The sequence below is a fragment of the Pelodiscus sinensis genome, chromosome 30 (genome assembly GCF_052426305.1).
Source record: "Pelodiscus sinensis isolate ZL-2025 chromosome 30, ASM5242630v1, whole genome shotgun sequence".
Classification (NCBI taxonomy): Eukaryota; Metazoa; Chordata; order Testudines; family Trionychidae; genus Pelodiscus; species Pelodiscus sinensis.
Window position 1 is genome coordinate 16,335,605 of NC_143081.1, and position 12,917 is coordinate 16,348,521.

General features: G+C 73.3%; 1 protein-coding gene across 1 annotated transcript in view; it reads left to right on the forward strand.

Annotated features, from left to right (window-relative positions):
- The first annotated feature begins 1,665 nt into the window (after positions 1 to 1,665).
- TEP1 (telomerase associated protein 1) overlaps positions 1,666 to 12,917 on the forward strand; it is a 53,806-nt gene continuing 42,554 nt past the window's right edge. The window contains 10 exon segments of the mRNA XM_089774436.1: positions 1,666 to 1,967; positions 2,176 to 2,322; positions 3,015 to 3,149; positions 3,296 to 3,457; positions 4,094 to 4,360; positions 10,500 to 10,618; positions 10,701 to 10,871; positions 10,955 to 11,063; positions 12,270 to 12,317; positions 12,319 to 12,361. Coding sequence (XP_089630562.1) covers positions 1,767 to 1,967; positions 2,176 to 2,322; positions 3,015 to 3,149; positions 3,296 to 3,457; positions 4,094 to 4,360; positions 10,500 to 10,618; positions 10,701 to 10,871; positions 10,955 to 11,063; positions 12,270 to 12,317; positions 12,319 to 12,361 — 1,402 coding nt within the window. The 5' untranslated portion in view covers positions 1,666 to 1,766.

Sequence of the window (12,917 nt, forward strand, 5' to 3'; positions counted from 1 at the left end):
CCCCATGAGACGTGCCCCCCTCTTTCTCTAGCTAGGATGGGGGAGCCTCTGACACCTCTCCCTGCCCCCCCGGGCTGCAGCCCTCTATTCCCCCCCCCCAGGGCTGCAGCCCTCTATTCCCCCCCCCCCAGGCCGGGCTCCGGGGGGTCTGCGGGGTGAGTCGGGTCAATAAATTGGTTTTGCTCCGAGCCGGCCTCGTCCTTCGTACGCCGGGGCCGGAGGGGGGGGCGGACTCCTGGGTTTGCTCCGGGGGGTGCGGGGGGGCCGGACTCCTGGGTTTGCTCCGGGGGGGGGGCGGACTCCTGGGTTTGCTCGGGGGGGGCGGGGGGCCGGACTCCTGGGTTTGCTCCGGGGGGGTTGCGGGGGGGCCGGACTCCTGGGTTTGCTCCGGGGGGGGCGGACTCCTGGGTTTGCTCCGGGGGGGGGGGCGGACTCCTGGGTTTGCTCCGGGGGGGGGGGGGGGGCGGACTCCTGGGTTTGCTCCGGGGGGGTTGCGCGGGGGGCCGGACTCCTGGGTTTGCTCCGGGGGGGGGGGGCGGACTCCTGGGTTTGCTCCGGGGGGGGGGGGGCGGACTCCTGGGTTTGCTCCGGGGGGGGGGGGGCGGACTCCTGGGTTTGCTCCGGGGGGGGCCGGACTCCTGGGTTTGCTCGGGGGGTGCGGGGGGGCCGGACTCCTGGGTTTGTTCCGGGGGGTTTGCGGGGGGGGCCGGACTCCTGGGTTTGCTCCGGGGGGGGGGGGGGGCGGACTCCTGGCTTTTCCTCGCCCCGGCGGGCGGGGCGGGGCGGGGGGGGTTAAAGTCTGAGCCCGCCCCAGGGCGGGGCCCGCAGCTGCTGATCCGGGTCCAGCTTCGCTTCCTGGTGCGGACGGGGCGGAGGGTCCCAGGTCTCCCCCGGGCCCCCCCGAACCCCCCCTGCAGGGGGAAGGTCCGGGGCTGGGGGAGGGGACAAATGCACTGACCCCCCCCCCGAGAGAGAGACAGCGCTGGGTTCTTGCAGGGCCCGGACTGCTGGGTTCACGTGGCGGTGGCGGGGGCGGGGGCGAGGGCGGGGGGGACTCGGACTCCTCGCTTCCCATGTGGGGGGGGCTCAGACTCCTCGGTTCCCATGTGGGGGGGGGGGGCTCAGACGCCTCGGTTCCCGCGGGGGGGGCTCAGACGCCTCGCTTCCCATGTGGGGGGGCGCACTAGACTCCTCGGTTCCCATGTGGGGGGGGGGCCTCAGACTCCTCGGTTCCCATGTGGGGGGGGCGCACTCCTCTGTTCCCGCGGGGGGGGGGCTCAGACTCCTCGGTTCCCATGTGGGGGGGGGGGCAGACGCCTCGGTTCCCATGTGGGGGGGGGCTCAGACGCCTCGGTTCCCATGTGGGGGGGGGCTCAGACTCCTCGGTTCCCATGTGGGGGGGGGCTCAGACGCCTCGGTTCCCTGTGGGGGGGGGCTCAGACGCCTCGGTTCCCATGTGGGGGGGGGCTCAGACTCCTCGGTTCCCGCGGGGGGGGGCTCAGACTCCTCGGTTCCCATGTGGGGGGGGGGCTCAGACGCCTCGGTTCCCCTGTGGGGGGGGCTCAGACTCCTCGGTTCCCATGTGGGGGGGGGGCTCAGACTCCTCGGTTCCCATGTGGGGGGGGCTCAGACTCCTCGGTTCCCATGTGGGGGGGGGGGCTCAGACTCCTCGGTTCCCGCGGGGGGGGGCTCAGACTCCTCGGTTCCCGCGGGGGGGGGGGGCAGACACCTGGGTTCTCACCCGTCTCTCTCCAGGTGCTGCCGCCATGAAGACTGCGGGGGCCGCCCCCCGCCCTGCCCCCGGCTGGCTGGAGAACCCCTTCCTGGGGGGCTGCGGCCCCCTGCTCCCCGCCTGGGTGGAGGAGTCCAGGGCCCGGCTCCTCCGCCCCCTCCCATGGCTCCGGCCCCCGAGCCCCGCCCCTGCACACTCGCCCCAGGCCCCCAGCCAAGCCCCGCTGCTGCCCTGGGTAAGGGGGCTGAGACCGGGCGCCACCTCGTGGCAGGGGTGGGCGCCTGGGGCTGCAGTGCCGCTGTCGGCCACTAGGGGGCGGGCCCAGGGATGGGGGGGCTTTCGGGTGGGGTTGTGGGGGGCAGCGGTCGGGGACACTGAGGCAGGAAATTTGGAGAGCCCAGCCGGGCCCCCCCTCCAGGGGTCACGCCCCTCTCTCCCCACAGGTGGCTGATGACGGCCCCGGCTTGCTGCCCCAGTACAGCCTGACCCAGCCAGCGGCCGAGCCGAGCCAGGAGCCGCCGGGGCAGGGGGAGCCCTGTGCTGACCAGCCCCCCGGGAAGGGCCCCCAGCAGCACCTGAGAGAGAGAAAGGTGAGAGATGGGGGGGGACTTCTGGGTTCTCCCAGCTCTGGGAGGGGAGTGGGGGCTAGTGGTTAGAGCAGGGGGTGGGAGCCAGGGCTCTGGGAGGGGAGTGGGGGCTAGTGGTTAGAGCAGGGGGGCTGGGAGCCAGGGCTCTGGGAGGGGAGTGGGGGCTAGTGGTTAGAGCAGGGGGGTGGGAGCCAGGGCTCTGGGAGGGGAGTGGGGGCTAGTGGTTAGAGCAGGGGGGTGGGAGCCAGGGCTCTGGGAGGGGAGTGGGGGCTAGGGGTTAGAGCAGGGGGCTGGGAGCCAGGGCTCTGGGAGGGGAGTGGGGGCTAGTGGTTAGAGCAGGGGGCTGGGAGCCAGGGCTCTGGGAGGGGAGTGGGGGCTAGTGGTTAGAGCAGGGGGGTGGGAGCCAGGGCTCTGGGAGGGGAGTGGGGGCTAGTGGTTAGAGCAGGGGGGTGGGAGCCAGGGCTCTGGGAGCGGAGTGGGGGCTAGGGGTTAGAGCAGGGGGGTGGGAGCCAGGGCTCTGGGAGGGGAGTGGGGTCTAGTGGTTAGAGGAGGGGGGCTGGGGGAGGGAGTGGGGGCTAGTGGTTAGAGCAGGGGGTGGGAGCCAGGGCTCTGGGAGGGGAGTGGGGTCTAGTGGTTAGGACAGGGGCTGGGAGCCAGGTCCATCCTGCTAACACTTCCTGCCCCCCCCCCCCCAGCTGGCCCTGGTGAACCTGGCCTGCTGCGTGCTGTTGGAGGGGCCCAGCCTGGGGACGCCCGGGGACCCGACGCGCCTGCACCTGCTGGAGCTGTGTGAGGAGATGGCTCAGTTGGAACCCGAATTCGTCCTGAAGGTACGTGGGGGGGGGGCGGAGGCTGGGCTCAGGACCCCGCCAGCGGAGGTGGGGGGGTGCAGTGGGCTGAGCTGTGGGGAGGAGGGCTCAGCTGTCCAGCTCTGGGGTTGGGCGCCCCGTGCCTCAGTTTCCCTTGTCCCCTGCAGGTCGCCCTGTTCACCCGCCAGGAGCTGAACCTACGGAGCCCGGCCAACTTCCTGCTGGCGCTGGCTGCCCGGCTCCCGCCCTGCCGGCCCCACGTGCGCCGCTACGTCTGCGCCACCGTGCAGCTGCCCTCCGACTGGACCGAGGTGGTGGCGCTCTTCCAGGTACCCGCCCTCCCCTCCCCCGCTGCCCCGCTCTGCCCCTCCCCCCTCGGTAGCAGAGCCCCCCCAGCCCCACCCTAGCTGCGCCCAGTGGCGGGCAGTTCCGCCAGCCCTCCCCTCCCCCGCTGCCCCGCTCTGCCCCTCCCCCCCTCGCCGGCAGAGCCCCCCCAGCCCCGCCCTAGCTGCGCCCAGTGGCGGGCAGTTCCGCCGGCCCTCCCCTCCCCCACTGCCCCGCTCTGCCCCTCCCCCCCTCGGTGGCAGAGCCCCCCCAGCCCCGCCCTAGCTGCGCCCAGTGGCGGGCAATTCCGCTGGCCCTCCCCTCCCCCGCTGCCCCGCTCTGCCCCTCCCCCCCTCGCCGGCAGAGCCCCCCCAGCCCCACCCTAGCTGCGCCCAGTGGCGGGCAGTTCCGCCGGCCCTCCCCTCCCCCGCTGCCCTGCTCTGACCTGCCCCTCCTCGCCGGCAGAGCCCCCCCAGCCCCGCTCTGACCTGCCCCCCCTCGCCGGCAGAGCCCCCCCCCAGCCCCGCTCTGACCTGCCCCCCCTCGCCGGCAGAGCCCCCCCCAGCCCCGCTCTGACCTGCCCCCCCTCGCCGGCAGAGCCCCCCCCCAGCCCCGCTCTGACCTGCCCCCCTCGCCGGCAGAGCCTGGCCGAGTCTGCCCGGGCCCCGCTGCCCCACTGCCTCCGGGCCGGCCTGGCCGACAAGTTCCAGCAGTTCGACGCCTACCAGCTGGCCAAGTACAATTCCCGCAAGAGCCGCGGCAAAGGCCGGGGGCGCCCGCGGCCCCACCAGGGCGGGCCGGGACCCCAGGATCCCGCACGTGGCCCCCGGCCGGCGAGACTCCCGGCCGCCCCGCCCTGGACCCGGCGATTCCGGCTGCGCCAGGCCTTCGGGGAGCAGCAGAGAAAGGTGAGGGGAGCGGCGCCTAGTGGGTAGGGCGGGGAGCCCGGGCGTCTGGCGTGATTCAAGTCGGGGTCCCAGACTCCTGCAGCCCCAGAGCAGGAGCCGACTCCGCTGGCCGTGGGGTCGAGGGGGTTCTTGGTCCTGCAGGACGCGGCTACAAGGGGGCCAGGAGGGATCCGCCCTAGAGGAGGGGCCCATCGCCCTAGGCCCCCCACTTAGCCTCCGCTCCCCATGCTTCCCAGACCGCCCCTGCCCCCTCCCAGGCCCCGCCCCCAGCCAGGCGCTGGTCTCCCCCCCCCCTCCCTCTGTCTGTCCCTGGGGGGCTGCGCCTGGGTGTCTGGGTCACATGTGGGAGAGTCAGTGAGAATCTCCCCTCCCAGCGCAGGGGGACCTGGGTCACAGAGCGGACAGCGCCCCACTGCCACCCCACTGCACCAGCAGGGTTCTCTCCTTGTCTGGGAATGGGAGGGGAGAGTAGCAGGGCCTAGCGGTTACAGCGGGGGGAGGAGCCAGCACTCCTGGGTTCTCTCCCTGTCTGGGGGGGGAGCAGGGCCTAGCGGTTACAGCGGGGGGCGGAGCCAGCACTCCCGGGTTCTCTCCCTGTCTGGGGGGGGAGCAGGGTCTAGCGGTTACAGCGGGGGGAGGAGCCAGCACTCCCGGGTTCTCTCCCTGTCGGGGGAGGGAGCAGGGCCTAGCGGTTACAGCGGGGGGAGGAGCCAGCACTCCCGGGTTCTCTCCCTGTCGGGGGAGGGGGGGGGAGCAGGGCCTAGCGGTTACAGCGGGGCAAAGCCAGCACTCCTGGGTTCTCTCCCTGTCGGGGGGGGGGGGGGGAGCAGGGCCTAGAGGTTACAGCGGGGCGGAGCCAGCACTCCCGGGTTCTCTCCCTGTCGAGGGGGGAGCAGGGCCTAGCGGTTACAGCGGGGGGCGGAGCCAGCACTCCCGGGTTCTCTCCCTGTCGGGGGGGGGGGAGCAGGGCCTAGTGGTTACAGCGGGGGGAGGAGCCAGCACTCCCGGGTTCTCTCCCTGTCGAGGGGGGAGCAGGGCCTAGCGGTTACAGCGGGGGGAGGAGCCAGCACTCCCGGGTTCTCTCCCTGTCGAGGGGGGAGCAGGGCCTAGCGGTTACAGGGGGGGGAGGAGCCAGCACTCCCGGGTTCTCTCCCTGTCGAGGGGGGAGCAGGGCCTAGCGGTTACAGGGGGGGGAGGGGCCAGCACTCCCGGGTTCTCTCCCTGTCGAGGGGGGAGCAGGGCCTAGCGGTTACAGCGGGGCGGAGCCAGCACTCCCGGGTTTTTTCCCTGTCTGGGGGGGAGCAGGGCCTAGCGGTTACAGGGGGGGGAGGAGCCAGCACTCCCGGGTTCTCTCCCTGTCGAGGGGGGAGCAGGGCCTAGCGGTTACAGGGGGGCGGAGCCAGCACTCCTGGGTTCTCTCCCTGTCGAGGGGGGAGCAGGGCCTAGCGGTTACAGGGGGGCGGAGCCAGCACTCCTGGGTTCTCTCCCTGTCGAGGGGGAGCAGGGTCTAGCGGTTACAGCGGGGGGAGGGAGGACCCAGCACTCCCGGGTTCTCTCCCTGTCAGGGTGGGGGAGCAGGGCCTAGCGGTTACAGCGGGGGGAGGAGCCAGCACTCCCGGGTTCTCTCCCTGTCGGGGGAGGGAGCAGGGCCTAGTGGTTACAGCGGGGGGAGGAGCCAGCACTCCCGGGTTCTCTCCCTGTCGGGGGAGGGGGGGGAGCAGGGCCTAGCGGTTACAGCGGGGCGGAGCCAGCACTCCTGGGTTCTCTCCCTGTCGGGGGGGGGGGGGGGGGGGGGGGGGAGCAGGGCCTAGTGGTTACAGCAGGGCGGAGCCAGCACTCCTGGGTTCTCTCCCTGTCGAGGGGGGAGCAGGGCCTAGCGGTTACAGCGGGGGGCGGAGCCAGCACTCCCGGGTTCTCTCCCTGGCCGGGGGGGGAGCAGGGCCTAGCGGTTACAGGGGGGCGGAGCCAGCACTCCCGGGTTCTCTCCCTGGCCGGGGGGGGAGCAGGGCCTAGCGGTTACAGGGGGGCGGAGCCAGCACTCCCGGGTTCTCTCCCTGTCTAGAGGGGGAGCAGGGTCTAGCGGTTACAGCGGGGCAGAGCCAGCACTCCCGGGTTCTCTCCCTGTCAGGGTGGGGGAGCAGGGCCTAGCGGTTACAGCGGGGGGAGGAGCCAGCACTCCCGGGTTCTCTCCCTGTCGGGGGAGGGAGCAGGGCCTAGCGGTTACAGCGGGGGGAGGAGCCAGCACTCCCGGGTTCTCTCCCTGTCGGGGGAGGGGGGGGAGCAGGGCCTAGCGGTTACAGCGGGGCGGAGCCAGCACTCCTGGGTTCTCTCCCTGTCGGGGGGGGGGGGGGGGGAGCAGGGCCTAGAGGTTACAGCGGGGCGGAGCCAGCACTCCCGGGTTCTCTCCCTGTCGAGGGGGGAGCAGGGCCTAGCGGTTACAGCGGGGGGGCGGAGCCAGCACTCCCGGGTTCTCTCCCTGTCGGGGGGGGGGGGGAGCAGGGCCTAGTGGTTACAGCGGGGGGAGGAGCCAGCACTCCCGGGTTCTCTCCCTGTCGAGGGGGGAGCAGGGCCTAGCGGTTACAGGGGGGGGAGGAGCCAGCACTCCCGGGTTCTCTCCCTGTCGAGGGGGGAGCAGGGCCTAGCGGTTACAGCGGGGCGGAGCCAGCACTCCCGGGTTTTTTCCCTGTCTGGGGGGGAGCAGGGCCTAGCGGTTACAGGGGGGGGAGGAGCCAGCACTCCCGGGTTCTCTCCCTGTCGAGGGGGGAGCAGGGCCTAGCGGTTACAGCGGGGGGAGGAGCCAACACTCCCGGGTTCTCTCCCTGTCGAGGGGGGAGCAGGGCCTAGCGGTTACAGGGGGGGGAGGAGCCAGCACTCCCGGGTTCTCTCCCTGTCGAGGGGGGAGCAGGGCCTAGCGGTTACAGGGGGGGGAGGAGCCAGCACTCCCGGGTTCTCTCCCTGTCGAGGGGGGAGCAGGGCCTAGCGGTTACAGGGGGGCGGAGCCAGCACTCCTGGGTTCTCTCCCTGTCGAGGGGGGGAGCAGGGCCTAGCGGTTACAGGGGGGCGGAGCCAGCACTCCTGGGTTCTCTCCCTGTCGAGGGGGGAGCAGGGGTCTAGCGGTTACAGCGGGGGGAGGGAGGACCCAGCACTCCCGGGTTCTCTCCCTGTCAGGGTGGGGGAGCAGGGCCTAGCAGTTACAGGGGGGCGGAGCCAGCACTCCCGGGTTCTCTCCCTGTCTGGGGGGGGAGCAGGGCCTAGCGGTTACAGGGGGGCGGAGCCAGCACTCCCGGGTTCTCTCCCTGTCTGGGGGGGGGAGCAGGGCCTAGCGGTTACAGGGGGGCGGAGCCAGCACTCCCGGGTTCTCTCCCTGTCTGGGGGGGGGAGCAGGGCCTAGCGGTTACAGGGGGGCGGAGCCAGCACTCCCGGGTTCTCTCCCTGTCTGGAGGGGGAGCAGGGTCTAGCGGTTACAGGGGGGCGGAGCCAGCACTCCCGGGTTCTCTCCCTGTCAGGGTGGGGGAGCAGGGCCTAGCGGTTACAGCGGGGGGAGGAGCCAGCACTCCCGGGTTCTCTCCCTGTTGGGGGAGGGAGCAGGGCCTAGTGGTTACAGCGCGGGGAGGAGCCAGCACTCCCGGGTTCTCTCCCTGTCGGGGGAGGAGGGGGAGCAGGGCCTAGCGGTTACAGCGGGGCGGAGCCAGCACTCCTGGGTTCTCTCCCTGTCGGGGGGGGGGGGGGAGCAGGGCCTAGTGGTTACAGCAGGGCGGAGCCAGCACTCCTGGGTTCTCTCCCTGTCGAGGGGGGAGCAGGGCCTAGCGGTTACAGCGGGGGGGCGGAGCCAGCACTCCCGGGTTCTCTCCCTGGCCGGGGGGGGAGCAGGGCCTAGCGGTTACAGCGGGGGGGCGGAGCCAGCACTCCCGGGTTCTCTCCCTGTCTGGAGGGGGAGCAGGGTCTAGCGGTTACAGCGGGGCAGAGCCAGCACTCCCGGGTTCTCTCCCTGTCGGGGGGGGGGGGGAGCAGGGCCTAGTGGTTACAGCGGGGGGAGGAGCCAGCACTCCCGGGTTCTCTCCCTGTCTGGGGGGGGAGCAGGGCCTAGCGGTTACAGGGGGGGGAGGAGCCAGCACTCCCGGGTTCTCTCCCTGTCAAGGGGGGAGCAGGGCCTAGCGGTTACAGCGGGGGGAGGAGCCAACACTCCCGGGTTCTCTCCCTGTCGAGGGGGGAGCAGGGCCTAGCGGTTACAGGGGGGGGAGGAGCCAGCACTCCCGGGTTCTCTCCCTGTCGAGGGGGGAGCAGGGCCTAGCGGTTACAGGGGGGGGAGGAGCCAGCACTCCCGGGTTCTCTCCCTGTCGAGGGGGGAGCAGGGCCTAGCGGTTACAGGGGGGCGGAGCCAGCACTCCCGGGTTCTCTCCCTGTCGAGGGGGGAGCAGGGCCTAGCGGTTACAGGGGGGCGGAGCCAGCACTCCCGGGTTCTCTCCCTGTCTGGGGGGGGAGCAGGGCCTAGCGGTTACAGGGGGGGCGGAGCCAGCACTCCCGGGTTCTCTCCCTGTCTGGAGGGGGAGCAGGGCCTAGCGGTTACAGGGGGGCGGAGCCAGCACTCCTGGGTTCTCTCCCTGTCGAGGGGGGAGCAGGGTCTAGCGGTTACAGCGGGGGGAGGGAGGACCCAGCACTCCCGGGTTCTCTCCCTGTCAGGGTGGGGGAGCAGGGCCTAGCAGTTACAGGGGGGCGGAGCCAGCACTCCCGGGTTCTCTCCCTGTCTGGGGGGGGAGCAAGGTCTAGCGGTTACAGGGGGGCGGAGCCAGCACTCCCGGGTTCTCTCCCTGTCTGGGGGGGGAGCAGGGCCTAGCGGTTACAGGGGGGCGGAGCCAGCACTCCCGGGTTCTCTCCCTGTCTGGAGGGGGAGCAGGGTCTAGCGGTTACAGGGGGGCGGAGCCAGCACTCCCGGGTTCTCTCCCTGTCAGGGTGGGGGAGCAGGGCCTAGCGGTTACAGCGGGGGGAGGAGCCAGCACTCCCGGGTTCTCTCCCTGTCGGGGGAGGGGAGCAGGGCCTAGTGGTTACAGCGGGGGGAGGAGCCAGCACTCCCGGGTTCTCTCCCTGTCGGGGGAGGGGGGGGAGCAGGGCCTAGCGGTTACAGCGGGGCGGAGCCAGCACTCCTGGGTTCTCTCCCTGTCGGGGGGGGGGGGGGGGGAGCAGTGCCTAGTGGTTACAGCAGGGCGGAGCCAGCACTCCTGGGTTCTCTCCCTGTCGAGGGGGGAGCAGGGCCTAGCGGTTACAGCGGGGGGGCGGAGCCAGCACTCCCGGGTTCTCTCCCTGGCCGGGGGGGGAGCAGGGCCTAGCGGTTACAGCGGGGGGCGGAGCCAGCAACTCCCGGGTTCTCTCCCTGTCTGGATGGGGAGCAGGGTCTAGCGGTTACAGCGGGGCAGAGCCAGCACTCCCGGGTTCTCTCCCTGTCAGGGTGGGGGAGCAGGGCCTAGCGGTTACAGGGGGAGAGCCAGCACTCCCGGGTTCTCTCCCTGTCAGGGTGGGGGAGCAGGGTCTAGCGGTTACAGCGGGGGGGCGGAGCCAGCACTCCTGGGTTCTCTCCCTGTCTGGGGGAGGGGGGGGGGGAGCAGGGCCTAGTGGTTACAGCGGGGGGGCGGAGCCAGCACTCCTGGGTTCTCTCCCTGTCTGGGGGAGGGGGGGGGGAGCAGGGCCTAGTGGTTACAGCGGGGCGGAGCCAGCACTCCTGGGTTCTCTCCCTGTCTGGGGGGGGAGCAGGGCCTAGCGGTTACAGCGGGGGGAGGAGCCAGCACTCCTGGGTTCTCTCCCTGTCTGGGGGGGGAGCAGGGCCTAGCGGTTACAGCGGGGGGAGGAGCCAGCACTCCTGGGTTCTCTCCCTGTCTGGGGGGGGAGCAGGGCCTAGCGGTTACAGCAGGGCGGAGCCAGCACTCCCGGGTTCTCTCCCTGTCGAGGGGGAGCAGGGCCTAGCGGTTACAGGGGGCGGAGCCAGCTCTCCCGGGTTCTCTCCCTGTCGAGGGGGGAGCAGGGCCTAGTGGTTACAGCAGGGCGGAGCCAGCACTCCCGGGTTCTCTCCCTGTCGAGGGGGGAGCAGGGCCTAGCGGTTACAGGGGGGCGGAGCCAGCTCTCCGGGTTCTCGGGGTGTCTCCCGCAGTTCGAGAGCGTCCCGCCCAAGGAGCCGCGAGGGAAGGGCCCCTCGTCCCTGAGGACCCTCGTCCAGCGGCTGCACATCTCCAAGCCGGCCCATCTCGTCATGAGTCTGCTGGGCCGCAGGTGAGAGCCCTGGGGGGACCCTGGCGCCCCCCCGGCCTGGGGCAGAGCCCAGCTCTCCCTGACCCGCGTCTCTGCCCCCCAGGTACCCCTCGGACCTCAGCGCCTTCTCCCGGAGCCGCCTGCCGGGGCCCTGGGACCCCGCCCGGGCCGGGACCCGGATGAAGCTCCCGCAGCCCCAGACCTGGGACCGTGAGCTCAGCCGGCGGGGGAACACGGCCGCCGTGTGGGAGGAGCTGATCGGTGGGGCCCGGCAGTGTCCTGGGGGGGCCGCGAGGGAGGCGCCGGCCTGTGATCGGCCCGTGGGGCTGGGCCCCTGACCCCCGTCTCTGCCCGCAGACGCGGGAAGCTGCCGTTCATGGCCATGCTCCGGAACCTGCGCAGCGTCATCCGGGCCGGCGTGAGCGAGCGGCACCACCAGCGCCTGCTCGGCCGGCTGCAGAGCCAGGTTAGGGCCCCGGCCCCCCCGGCCCCCTGGCCTCCCCCCCGGCCCCCCCGGCCCCCTGGCCTCCCCCCGGCCCCCCCGGTCCCCCTGGCCTCCCCCCCGGACTCCCCCAGGTACGGCCCTGAGCCCCCCCGGTCCCCCCGGCCTCCCCCCCCGGGCCCCCCAGGTACGGCCCTGAGCCCCCCCGGTCCCCCCGGCCTCCCCCCCGCACCCCCCCCAGGTACGGCCCTGAGCCCCCCCGGTCCCCCCGGCCTCCCCCCGGGCCCCCCCAGGTACGGCCCTGAGCCCCCCGGTCCCCCCGGCCTCCCCCCCGGGGCCCCCCAGGTACGGCCCTGAGCCCCCCCGGACCCTCCCAGGTACGGCCCCGAGCCCCCCGGTATGGCCCTGAGCCCCCCCCCGGTCTCCCCAGGTACAGCCCCGAGCCCCCCCCGGTACGGCCCTGAGCCCCCCCCGGCCCCCCCAGGTACAGCCCCGAGCCCCCCCCCGGTATGGCCCTGAGCCCCCCCGGCCCCCCCAGGTACAGCCCCGAGCCCCCCCTGGTATGGCCTTGAGCCCCCCGGCCTGCCCAGGTACAGCCCCGAGCCTCCCCGGTACGGCCCCGAGCCGCCCCCGGTCCCTCCCGGTATGGCCCTGAGCCCCCCCCCGGTCCCCTCCAGGTACGGCCCCGAGCCCCCATGCCCGGTCCCCCCAGGTACGGCCCCGAGCCCCCCTCACCATCTCCCCCCCGGTACGGCCCCGGGCACCCCCAGGTATGGCCCTGAGCCGGCCCCCCGGTGTGGCCCTGAGCCCCCCCGGGCCCCCTCCAGGTACGGCCCCGAGCCCCCACCCCCGGTCCCCCCGGGTACGGCCCCGGGCCCCCCCCGGTATGGCCCTGAGCCCCCCCCAGAACCCCCCAGGTACAGCCCCGGGCCCCCCCGGTATGGCCCCGAGCCCCCCCGGGACCCCCTAGGTATGGCCCTGAGCCCCCCCGGGACCCCATAGGTACGGCCCCAAGCTCCCCTCCTGGTCTCCCCTCCCAGGTATGGCCCCGAGTCCCCCAGGTACGGCCCCGAGCCTCCCCCGAGTCCTCCCAGGGCAGCCCTGAGCCCCCTGCCCCCGGACTCCCAGCGCCGCACAACCCCAGGGACCCTGAATTCCAGCCCCAGACCCCTCGGCCCCAGCAGGATGACGGGGGGCCTGGGGTCCCCCCTAACAGCCCCCACTTGGCAGGACTCCATCGCCCGCAGCCGGCAGTTCCCCTTCCGGTTCCTGGCGGCGGCGGAAAGTCGTCCAGAGCATGGAGCGGGATCTGGAGCAGCGCGGTGAGCCGGGCGGGCCCGCGGGAACCCCGCCTGAGGCTGCGTGGCGTGAGCGGCGGGTTTCCTCGTGCCCCGAGAGGCGGCTGCCCCCTTGGCCGGCCTTTCCCAGCTGGGGGGCAGGAGGGGGGCCCTGGTGCCCGGGGGCAGGACAGAGGGGCGCTAGCGGGACGGGCGGGCAGGACTGTGGAGAGCTGGGGGGCAGGACGGAGGGAGGGGTGCTGGTGGCAGGGGGGCAGAAGGGAAAGTGGCCGGGGGGCGGGAGGGGCTCTGGCGGCTGGGGGGCAGGATGGAGGGACGCTGGGGGATGGGCGGGAGGGAGGGGCGCTGGCGGCCGGGGGTGGGACTCAGAGGTGCCGGGGGCGGGAAGGAGGGGCGATGGCAGCCAGGGGGGCAGGAGGGAGGGGCTGGCAGCCGGGTGGCAGGACTGAGGGGTTCAGGGGGGCGGGAGGGAGGGGGCTGGTGGCCGGGGGGTAGGACTGGGGGGCGCCGGGGGGGGCGGGAGGGAGGGGGCTGGCGGCCGGGGGGCAGGACTGAGGGGCGCCGGGGGGCGCGGGAGGGA